At 48.0% G+C, this 10,885-nt stretch overlaps 2 protein-coding genes across 2 annotated transcripts; both read right to left on the minus strand.

Annotated features, from left to right (window-relative positions):
* Window positions 1-623: 623 nt before the first annotated feature.
* Window positions 624-1,622, minus strand: LOC107297861 (olfactory receptor 51G2-like). The gene has a single exon (XM_015827220.1). It carries the CDS (start codon window positions 1,620-1,622, stop codon window positions 624-626), a length of 999 nt encoding a protein of 332 aa, XP_015682706.1.
* Window positions 1,623-8,400: 6,778 nt separating this feature from the next.
* LOC107297862 (putative olfactory receptor 52P1) lies at window positions 8,401-10,647 on the minus strand. The gene is made up of 2 exons (XM_015827221.1): window positions 9,739-10,647; window positions 8,401-8,457 (listed from the first exon to the last, which is right to left on the minus strand). The coding sequence occupies exons 1-2, from the start codon at window positions 10,645-10,647 to the stop codon at window positions 8,401-8,403; spliced, it is 966 nt and encodes a 321-aa protein (XP_015682707.1).
* Window positions 10,648-10,885: the final 238 nt, after the last annotated feature.

Below are 10,885 nucleotides of genomic sequence, written 5' to 3' on the forward strand. Positions count from 1 at the left end.
TTTGAGTCCTACATCACGTGATGGAGTGAGTTCCCACCCCTTCCCTGTTTCCAGAGGGATATTGAGTGATTAAAAGACATTCAAACAAAGATAATAGAAGGATCTTGCAGATATGCCCTGTGGGAATGAAACGAAGGAACAGACACAACGCTGAGTCTTAAGATATGACCTAGCCATGTTGTGGAACCTCCTTGAGAAGAGGTGGAACAGACACCTCTTGTGGAACATAAATTGGTTTTCTAGCTCACAACATAGTAGATGATTCTCATGATCCCTTCCAACTCCATAGTTCTCCATGAACTCTTATGGGGTCCTTGGTGCTCTCTGAGCTTGGTTGCTTTCTGGCAGATATTTCATTACCAAATTAGATAACATCATCAGTGCTAGATGTGAGTGTCCCTACCACAGATGATGTTACCTAGTCAGGTGATGAGGTGCAAGATGAGGTGAACCTCTGCAAGAAACCAACCAGGTTCAGAGAGCACCAGGGACCTCACAGTTCAGTCGTGAAACCTATGTTCCCTACGCGTGTGAATGTGACCTGATCCACAGAGAAAGTCTCTCTGAATCTTTTGGAAGACTTGACCTGCCTTTCATGGAATTTTGGACCATCATATTTAGTATTAAGAACAGAAGTTTCTAGTTTTCGTGTACCACTTGAGGAAAATTTGGATGATCTTGTCTCGAATTTGCTTGGTTTTTACACTGTACACAATGGGGTTCATGAGGGGTGGCACCAGCAGGTACACGTAGCCCATAAAAACACGGACAAAGAGCGGGGAATCCTTCCCAAACCTGTGTATCACAGTTAAGCCAATCATTGGTGTGTAGAAGAGCAACACTGCAGAGACATGCGAGCCACAAGTGCCGAGGGTTTTGTGGCGGTCTGCCCGTGACGCGATGCCCAACACAGTCTTGAGGATCACCACGTACGAGAAGAGGATGAGGAGTGAGTCCAGCCCCACTGTGGAGAAAATGACAAACATGCCATAAATGGTGTTGACGGTGATGTCTGAGCAGGCCAGCTTCATCACCTCCTGATGGAGGCAGTAGGAGTGGAAGAGGAGATTGACGCAACAGTAGCGATGTCTTCTGAGAAGGAAGGGCAACGGGAAGATCAAGGCCACTGCTCTGGCCACAAATGCCAGGCCCATCTTCCTGATTCTGGGCATGGTCAAGATGGCGGCATATCTGAGGGGGTTGCGGATGGCCACAACGCGATCAAAGGCCATGGCCAAGAGCACAGAGGACTCCATCAATGAGAAGGAGTGGATGAAGAAGAGTTGGGTGAAACAAGCAGTGAAGCTGATCCTTCTGGCGTTGAACCAAAAGACGCCTAGTATGGTTGGTATGGTGGAGATGGATAAACCAAGATCTGTGATAGCCAGCATGGAGAGGAAGATGTACATGGGCTTGTGGAGGCTTTGGTCTGTTTTGATCACCAAAAGAATAACGGAGTTCCCCAAAAGGGAAATGAGATATATGGCGCAGAACGGGATGGAGACCCAGGCGAGGTTGGATTCCAGACCAGGAATCCCCGTCAGCCAGACCACCGATGGATTCCGTCTGGAACTGTTGAGGAGTGCCAAGGAGTTGAGGGCGGTCTCAGGAGCACCTGGCATGTTCCTTCAGATGAGGAATGGCACCTTTTTGACTCTGAGCATGGAGAGTTGAGGTTGGGACGGACCCAAAGAAACATTTGGGGTTCCTCCTGACATGCTGCCTTTCGTTTCTTGTTGGATTTTGATCCTGAAAATACCAGAAAGATGGATATTAGTTGGGATGCATCCCTGGAAATAACTAGCCCTAATCTGGCCATGTTTCTTGTCTGGTCTTATCAGGCTAAACCCAAGAATAAGTTAGAGAAATTCCTCCAGAGTTCAGTTCTTTATTTGCTTACACACAAGGGACACAACCTTGCCAGACTAAACCCTTACTTGCTACTCTCACCCTAATGGGTTTCCGCTTGGAAATTCTAAGGAGTGAATAATAATAGTAATAATAATAATAATAATAATAATAATAATAATAATAATAATAATAATAATAATAATAATAATAATAATAATAATAATAATAATAATAATAATAACAACAACAACAACAATAACAACAGTAATAGTAATAGTAATAGTGATAATAGTAATAATAATAAAGTTGGAAGGGACCTTGGAGGTCATTGAGTCCAACCCCCTGCTCAGGCAGGAAACCCTATACCATTTCAGACAAATGGCTGTCCAGTCTCTGCTTAAAAACTTCCAGTGTTGGAGCATTCACCGCTTCTGGAGGCAGGTAGTTCCACTGGTTAATTGTTCTCACTGTCAGGAAGTTTCTCCTTAGTTCCAGGTTGCTTCTCTCCTTGGTTAGTTTCCATCCATTGCTTCTTGTCCTGCCTTCAGGCACTTTGGAGAATAGCTTGACTGCCTCTTCTTTGGGGCAGCCCCTGAGATACTGGATCACTGCTATCCTGTCCCCCCTCGTCCTTCTCTTCGTTAAACTAGACATACCCAATTCCAGCAACCTTTCCTTATATGCTTTAGCCTCCAGTCCCCTGATCATCTTTGTTGCTCTTCTCTGCACTCTTTCTAGAGTCTCAACATCTTTTTTTACATTGTGGTGAGCAAAACTGGATGCCGTATTCCAAGTGTGGCCTTACCAAGGCCTTGTAAAGTGGTATTAATACTTCACGTGAACTTTATTCTATCCTTCTGTTAATGCAGCCTAGGAGTGTGTTGGCTTTTTGGCAGCTGCAGCACATGGCTGGCTCATGTTTAAATGATTGTCCACTAGGACTCCGAGATCCCTCTCACAGTTACTACTATTGAGCAAGGTACCCCCTATACTATACCTATACATTTGGTTTTTCTTGTCTAAATGTAGAACCTGTAAATGTATTCTCTGTCTCCTTTCTCTCTTTGGGCTGCGCTGCCTCTTGTCCCCACTGCTACCTTCCGGAAGGTGTTCCCTCTTTCCTGGGAACCTCTGCTTCACTGCAGCCCATCACGGCAGCTGCCACTTGTGGGGGCCGTCGCCCACCAGGCTACGTGGTGACATTGAGAGTTGGAAAAGCGAGACACCCATAGAAGAGCCGTCTTGGGTCAGATCAAGGGTCCATCTTCCACAGCAGCCAGGTCCCACCGTAACTGAAGAGAACAAGACTGCAAAGAGGTCACCTTCCTTTGGCACAGATTTTGGAAATCACACTGCCTGGGACTGGAGATAAGCTCTAGTTAGCCTTTTCTTGCCTGAATTCATCCAGAGCTGTTTTTCTACCTTGACACTTTAAGATGTGAGGATTTCAGCTCCCAGAATTCCCCGGCCAACAGGCTGATCCAGACCTTTAAAACACCAACAGCAGCAGCAGCCATAGCTACCTTTGCTGGTATTAGCTGGCATGGGGGGTTTTCCTAATCCCTCCCCCTGGGTGACCCTGGAGTCAGGCCTCATGGGAGAAGAAGAAACTCCGATATGCTTGCTTTTTCTCCAAGAAGAACAGGACAGAACAGAATAGCAGAGCTGGAAGGGACCTTGGAGGTCTTCTAGTCCAGCCCTCTGCTCAAGCAGGAGATCCTAGATCATTTGGGGCAAATGGCAGTCCAGCCTCTTTTTAAAGGCCTCCAGTGATGGGGCACCCACAACTTCTGAAGTGATGGTTTATTGCCCTCACTGTCAGGAAATTTGCCCTGAAATCCAGAAACGTCCACCATTTAACGTACTGGGTTCCAGTTGCAAGAAGGCAGATGCTGGCTAAATGCTGGGACAGCATCCTGGAACTGAGAGCAGCTGGATGACGGGAGCCCTAGAAGAGAAGGTGGATTCTTCCCTGTGTTGGAGGCACACAAGCTGCCTTCTCTGGGGATAAACTTGGGTGTCTGCAGGGCGTGGGAGTTTGGGCTCAGCCACCCCCCCTTCCGGCTTGAAAAGGCTAGAATCTGCAAGAAGGGGGTCCCCCTCTGACTCTAGGGCTGCCCTCCCTCCCTCACAGACCCCCCCCTCTGGTTTCAATCGGGGCCCTCAAAGCCCCATCCGTCTAACCTGAATATGCAGATTTGTTGCACCAACTTCATCCAGAAGTTAAAAACCAGTGAATTGCTGGCTGAGCTCCAGAGACAGAATCCTCAGCCGGTCCAAAGGGCTCCGTGCACAGAACACGCAGAGTCAGAAAAGGGCTGACCCAGGGTGACCCTGACCGGGCTGGGCTTGTCTTACCTGGTGCTGGCTGAGGGGTGCTCAGGAGTCCTTCCTCAGAAGCATTTCAGCTGCCTTTATGAGCCTCTCCTGGTCACTGGGGCTTCCTTGCCCTCCAGGATCTCACCGCCCAGACACAGAATGCAGGTCTCCTGGCAAGGGCAACCGGGCACCACAGGGAACACGGGTCACTTTGCCCTCCCCTGTCAGGATGGGTGATGTCAGAGAATAGCAGCCATGGAGAGTCGTCTCCTCCCTTGAGTCCTCCAGGGCTTCCTGTGGTTCCCCCACCAGCCTCAGGAGAAGGGAACACCAAGGCAGCCTCAGTACCGGTTGAGTCAGCCTCTCTTCCTCCTGAACGCGGAAGGACAGAAAGGCTCTCTGGCCTGGGACCTTTTGCCCCTCGCCCCCTCCCTTAGCAGGCTCTGGAGCAGGTTGTCGTTCCTAGACAATAGGGCGAACAGATAGAACAACTGGCCCGTGACAATCACTGTCTTCTACAAGACACGTAGGTCCTGCAGGGAGCCCCTGGCTGCTTACCCCAGAGAAATCTGACCCCCAGGAGTTGCTCAAGGCAACGTCCTTTGTCCATGTGGTTGGTCACCAGTGGAACCACCTGCCTCCAGAAGCGGTGAATGCCCCAACACTGGAAGTTTTTAAGAAGAGACTGGACAGCCATCTGTCCGAAATGGTGTAGGGCAGTGATGGTGAACCTTTTAGAGACCAAGTGCCCAAACGGCACCCCAAAACCACTTATGTATCATCGGGTCCCGGGTGGGCATGGCCCATTGGGTGGGTGTGGCCCATTGGGTGGGCGTGGCCCATTGGGTGGGCATGGCTGCAGTGGTAACGGCAAACTGGGTGGGAATTAAAAAGTTCAATCAATCAATTCCAACTTTGCGAGATCTTTTTTTCCCCCGCGAGTTGAAATTGATTGAATGATTGAACCGGGGGGGTTTTTTTGCACATGGTGGCGGAGGCCTAAAGCGAAAAGGTTTTATAAAACCCAGCTGAAGGCCTAGGACTGGGGCGACGGCGCGAGTGCCCAAAGAGAGGGCTCTGCATGCCACCTGTGGCACCCGTACCATAGGTTCGCCACCATGGGTATAGGGTTTCCTGCCTGAGCAGGGGGTTGGACTAGATGACTAATAATAATAATAATAATAATAATAATAATAATAATAATAATAATAATAATAATAATAATAATAATAATAATATGCCTATCCCAGGTCCTGGGTAAGGACTCGATAGGTAGACAAAATGCCAAATCCAGTCTGAACATCTGGCTGACTGTGCGATGATCCATAATAATAATAATAATAATAATAATAATAATAATAATAATAATAATAATAATAATAATAATAATAATAATAATAATAATAATAATAATTGTGGCTCAGGGTTGAACTACGAGGGGTCCTCGGTGCCCTGTGACTTTCCTGAAGATGTTTCATGCATGTCAGCTGCCTCCTCACGCTGGCTGTGCTTCGCTCCTCTCCAGTGACAGACCCCATGAACTGGGGGGAGGGGGGGAAGGCAAGTGGGGGGAGGAGAAAGCAAGTGCTGTATCTCTGCCAGACGTTGCTTCGGGGTCACCCGGCACACCAGCTGCGTGCCATCCTGCGCTTGAACTGACCATTACGGAAACATCCCGCGTGAACCTGACTGGTTGCACGGGGTGGGTGGTCAGTGGGAGGGAGCCTAAGGGAGGGAAGAGTTGAACTTGGGGATTTGGGCCTGTGATTCTCCGTTCCAGCTACGCAACGCACTGCGACTTCTAATGAAACTATGCCTTTCTCAAGAAAGGGAGCCAAGAGTCGTTTCTGTGGGGAGGTTTCTGTGGCCGCAGGTCTGACAATGAACCAGCCGGGTAACCTCCTCAGTGCTAGCTATAATTCTGGCGAACCTGGCTGTTATCGGGCTTCTGCCCAGCAGAGGGAATAGGAAGCACTGGAACCAGCAGGCCGAATCCAACAGTTTCTGATCAGTATATTCATTGCAGAGAAGCGGGGGGTTGGACTAGATGACCTCCAAGGTCCCTTCCAACTTTATTATTATTATTATGGATCATCGCACAATCAGCCAGATGTTCAGACTGGATTTGGCATTTTGTCTACCTATCGAGTCCTTCCCAAGGACCTGGGATAGGCAGATGTGGATGTTTGATGGTATCACAGATCTCGTCGCAGGATGGAAGCGGTTCCTAGTAAGGCCGCCTTTTGGCAATTGACTAATGGCGAATTTGTCAATGCCGATGATGGTGTCCAAGTGGTGCTCCAGTTGTTCTGGGGTTGCACCCAAGGTGCCTATTACTATTGGTACTATCCTTGCTTGCCTTTGCCCCAGTCTTTCTATTTCTATTTGTAGGTCTTTGTATTTTGTGATCTTCTGCAGTTCTTTCTCATCTATTCTGCTGTCTCCAGGCACTGCCACGTCCACTATCCAGACTTTTTTGTCTTTCTTATCAACAATTGTTAAGTCCGGGGTGTTATATTGCAGGTGCTTGTCTGTTGGAATTCTGAAGTCCCAGAGCAGTTTAATTTTATCATCATCATCATCATCATCATCATCATCATCATCATCATCATCATCATCATCATCATCATCATCATCATCATTATTATTATTATGTTACTAGCAGAGGATTCTGTAACTGCTGTGTGTCACAGGCAGGCACTGTTTATAACGGGGTAATTCCTACAATGTTCACAAGACCAGATTCAATGATTTTAAATAAGAACACCAGCGAGTCTGGTGACAACTCAAAGCAAAACTCAGAGAATCATTTTTTTCAAACAACTTTTTTTTTAAAAAAAACAATAATTTATTTTTCATTTTTCCAATTTACAATTTTTTCAAAGAACTTTTATGGGAGAGGAGAAAAGACATCTGGAGGGTGTTAGATGAGGATGACCCTCCACTCACCACTAGGGATCAATGCTGTATGACAGGGGTCCCTAACCTTAGCCACTTTATGACTTGTGGACTTCAACTCCCAGAATTCCTCAGCCAGCTTGTCTGGCTGAGGAATTCTGGGAATTGAAGTCCACAAGTCATAAAGTGGCCAAGGTTGGGGACCCCTGCTGTATGAGGTGCTACAGAAAGTACGGCGGGCTGGGAGAAAGCGGGAGGGGCTGAGGAGTGTCCGAGGAGGGGCAAGGAAGGGCGGGTGGGGGGGTCTCCCCAGATATTCTTCTCCAGGATGAAGACAGAGGGAGGGCTCCTTGAGGGAGGGCTTTTCCAAATCTCACAGAGGCACTTTCACCTTCATTTTGGACGGACACACAGCAGGCTGTCTTACTGGCCGTCCTCAGATTTACAACAGATTCTTGGTCCGCAGTGAAAAGCTGGATTCGCCATTTCTGTGCACCCGAAGACCTGCTTGCAGAACAGAGAGGGAAAGAGGAGGGCCCACACTCAGAGGCCCATGGAAGGAGAACCCTATGGCCAATTCCCACTAGACCACGGGTAGGCCACCTTGGCTCTTTTATGACTCGTGGACTTCAACTCCCAGAATTCCTGAGCCAGCCAAGCTGAGGGGAAAAGGAGAGGTTTCCAAGCTGAGCCATTCTGGCTCAGGAATTCTGGGAGTTGAAGTCCAGGAGTCATGAAGGGGCCAAAGTTTCCCCCATGCTGGCTCAGGAATTCTGGGAGTTGAAGTCCACGAGTCATGAAGGGCCTAGTTCAGGGGTAGGCAACCTTGGCTCTTTTATGACTCGTGGACTTCAACTCCCAGAATTCCTGAGCCAGCCAAGCTGAGGGGAAAAGGAGAGGTTTCCAAGCTGAGCCATGCTGGCTCAGGAATTCTGGGAGTTGAAGTCCAGGAGTCATGAAGGGGCCAAAGTTTCCCCCATGCTGGCTCAGGAATTCTGGGAGTTGAAGTCCACCAGTCCTAAAAGAGCCAAGGTTGCCTACCCCTGCACTAGACCTTTGACTGTGATAGATCAAGGACAACATTCCCCACTTCCGGGTTTGGGTGCTTTCAGCCACGTCTGTTGCAATTTTAGTTAGTGACAGTCGTGCAGAGACAGCTTTGGGCCATCTCAGAGCTAAATTATCTGCCTGGTACTAACTAGAAGCTCTGACGGTATCAGTGAGAGGGGCAGCACATACATTTAATAAATAATAACGACTATGGAGATTCTCAGTCATCCAGGTCACGATTGTCCCAAAATGTTTTTCCAAGAGGCAACTGGACTTTATCCTTCAAGACGTTTTGCTTCTCATCGAAGAACTTTTTTCGGTTCTGAGCCGAAGAAGCTTCTTAGGTGAGAAACGAAATGTCTTCAAAGGAAAACAAAGTCGGTTTGCCTTTTGAAAAATCAATAAATAATAATAATAAAAAATAGTAATCAACCCCATCTCCCCACCCTCCTTTTCCCAAGTTATCTCACCTTCCAGGACTTTTTTGTGGATTTGCGAGGTTAAAAACGGCAAATGAATGCCAAGATTTGATCAGCCCCTTAGTTCACAGTGTGGAAAGTCAGCCCCCCCCCCCCAGAGAAGGAAATATTAAAAGGGCAGAAAAATATATTTCCTCAAAGGATCTTAAAGAGGCAGAAAAGCAGGCCCAGTTTTTTTTCTTAATAGCCCCAAGTCTCCCTCCCCCAAGCAGAAACCGGCTCTGTAGAAATGCAGATGTAAAGAATCCAGCAATGTTGGAGCTCTCCAGCTACAAAACTTAGGAAGACAAAGACACCTAAAATCTACATACCCCACCCAAACTCTAAGACAGGACATAATAGGATTAACCCACAGATGCCAAAGGGGCACACTCAGATTCAGATCAAAATACATGACACAGGAAATACAAAGCCTCAAACAGGAACAGGAGACAACCTCAAGAGCCCCAGAGGGTATAAAAACCCACTCCCTACATGTGCTCTCTCTCTCTCTTTTCTTCCAGAGCCATCTTTCTGTCTGGCTCTCCTCTTCAATAAACTGCAACTTTCTTTCTAAAGCAGTCGCCATGTTGTTTATTCCCAGGTTGGACTGAACCCTGATGAAGATTTTTTCTTCCACAACGAGTTCCAGCCTTCTGTGACCCCTGCTGAGCAGTGGGCACAATGGGCAGATCCCAATAGCCAATATTGAGGCTATTGGGATCTACCTTAACTAAGTTTTCTCTGTTTTTGAGTATTAAGGAGGAGAAATTCCCTGGATATGGTTGAAAAGTGTTCTTCAAGAAAGCATCAACAACCGGAAGGCTCAGTCTGTCTTTCTCATCTATAAACTCCGTCCATCCCCACCTTCCATTCCTCTGCAGGGGAAAGGCTGAAAAAATGCATCTCAGAGAAGGGAGTGGAATTGTCAGAGATGGGGAGGATTTTCTTGGGAACATGCCCCCTCCCGAGAAAAGATTGGTACTCTTGGTTGCCTACTACTTGAACCAAATCTTGCTAATCAGTGTATAGTAGTAATCCTAGGACAGTAACGGTAGTCCTCGGATTATTTTTTTAGGATTCCAGGAATCCTAAAGAGGGAGGGAACCTTTCTCTTTCCTTGGTCTTCTGAAAATGGGATCCAGAAGGTCTGAAAGAGAACTTCCCGGATCTTCTTTGTCCTTGCTCCATAGATGATGGGGTTCATCATGGGTGGAACCAGGATATAGATGTTGGCAACCATGATGTGGACCCCTGGAGGGATCCTGTGGCCAAAGCGATGAGTGAAAAAGGAGAAAAATGCCGGAGTGTAGGTTATCAAGATCACAATGAAGTGTGATCCACAAGTGCTAAGAGATTTGATTCGGGCCTGTTTGGTGGGAAGCCTGAACACCGTCCGGAGGATCAGGACGTAGGACATCACAATGAAGAGGAAGTCCAGGCCACCCGTCAGGAAGGCCACCATCAAGCTGAAAAGGCTGACCATCCGACTATTGAAACATGCCAGCTTCACCAGGGACATGAACTCGCAGTAAGTGTGGGCAATGGTGTTGCCCTTGCAAAATGGGAGCCACTTGAGCAGAAAGGGGTGGGGGCAGAGGAGGATGGTCCCTCGGAAAAAAACCGCCAAGCCCATGTTAGCGATGACCCGGTGGGTCAAGATGGCAGAGTGCCTCAGCGGATCGCATATCGCCACGTAGCGGTCAAAGGCCATGGTGGCAAAGAATCCGGACTCCATGGTGGAAACAGAATGGACCAGGAACATTTGGGCTAAACAAGCGTCGGCAGGGATGCTCCTGTCCTGAAACCAGAAAATGCTGAGCATTTTGGGAATGGTGGAAGTGGAAATTATGACATCTGCAATTGCCAGCATGCAGAGGAATAAGTACATGGGCTCGTGGAGGCTCGGCTCGCTCTTGATGACCCCCAAAAGAAGGGTGTTCCCCAAAAGGGAGATTACGTAGATGGAGCAGAAGGGGACGGAGATCCAGAGATGAAAGTCTTGTAGGCCTGGGATCCCGAGAAGGATAAAGTGGGAAGGATGGTGAGTGGTCCAGTTCATGGCTGACATGCTGTGATGAGTGGGGGTCCCATTCAGTGCTACCACCTGACAGCTCTCGTCCCCTGAAAGGAAGCAGAGGGATTTCTACACATTGTTAATCCACCGAGAAGAAGCCAAGCAGGGACTTCTCGTTGGGGCCACCTGGTCTTTCAACACCGAGAAAAGAACAGGAGGACATGCTGTGGACACTCTGGGATGGGGTGGGAGTGTCTGAGCAAAATGTAAGTTCACCTAAGATCCCAAAAGC

The sequence above is a fragment of the Protobothrops mucrosquamatus genome, unplaced genomic scaffold, assembly GCF_001527695.2.
Source record: "Protobothrops mucrosquamatus isolate PMUCROS unplaced genomic scaffold, P.Mucros_1.0 scaffold3567, whole genome shotgun sequence".
NCBI lineage: Eukaryota > Metazoa > Chordata > Lepidosauria > Squamata > Viperidae > Protobothrops > Protobothrops mucrosquamatus.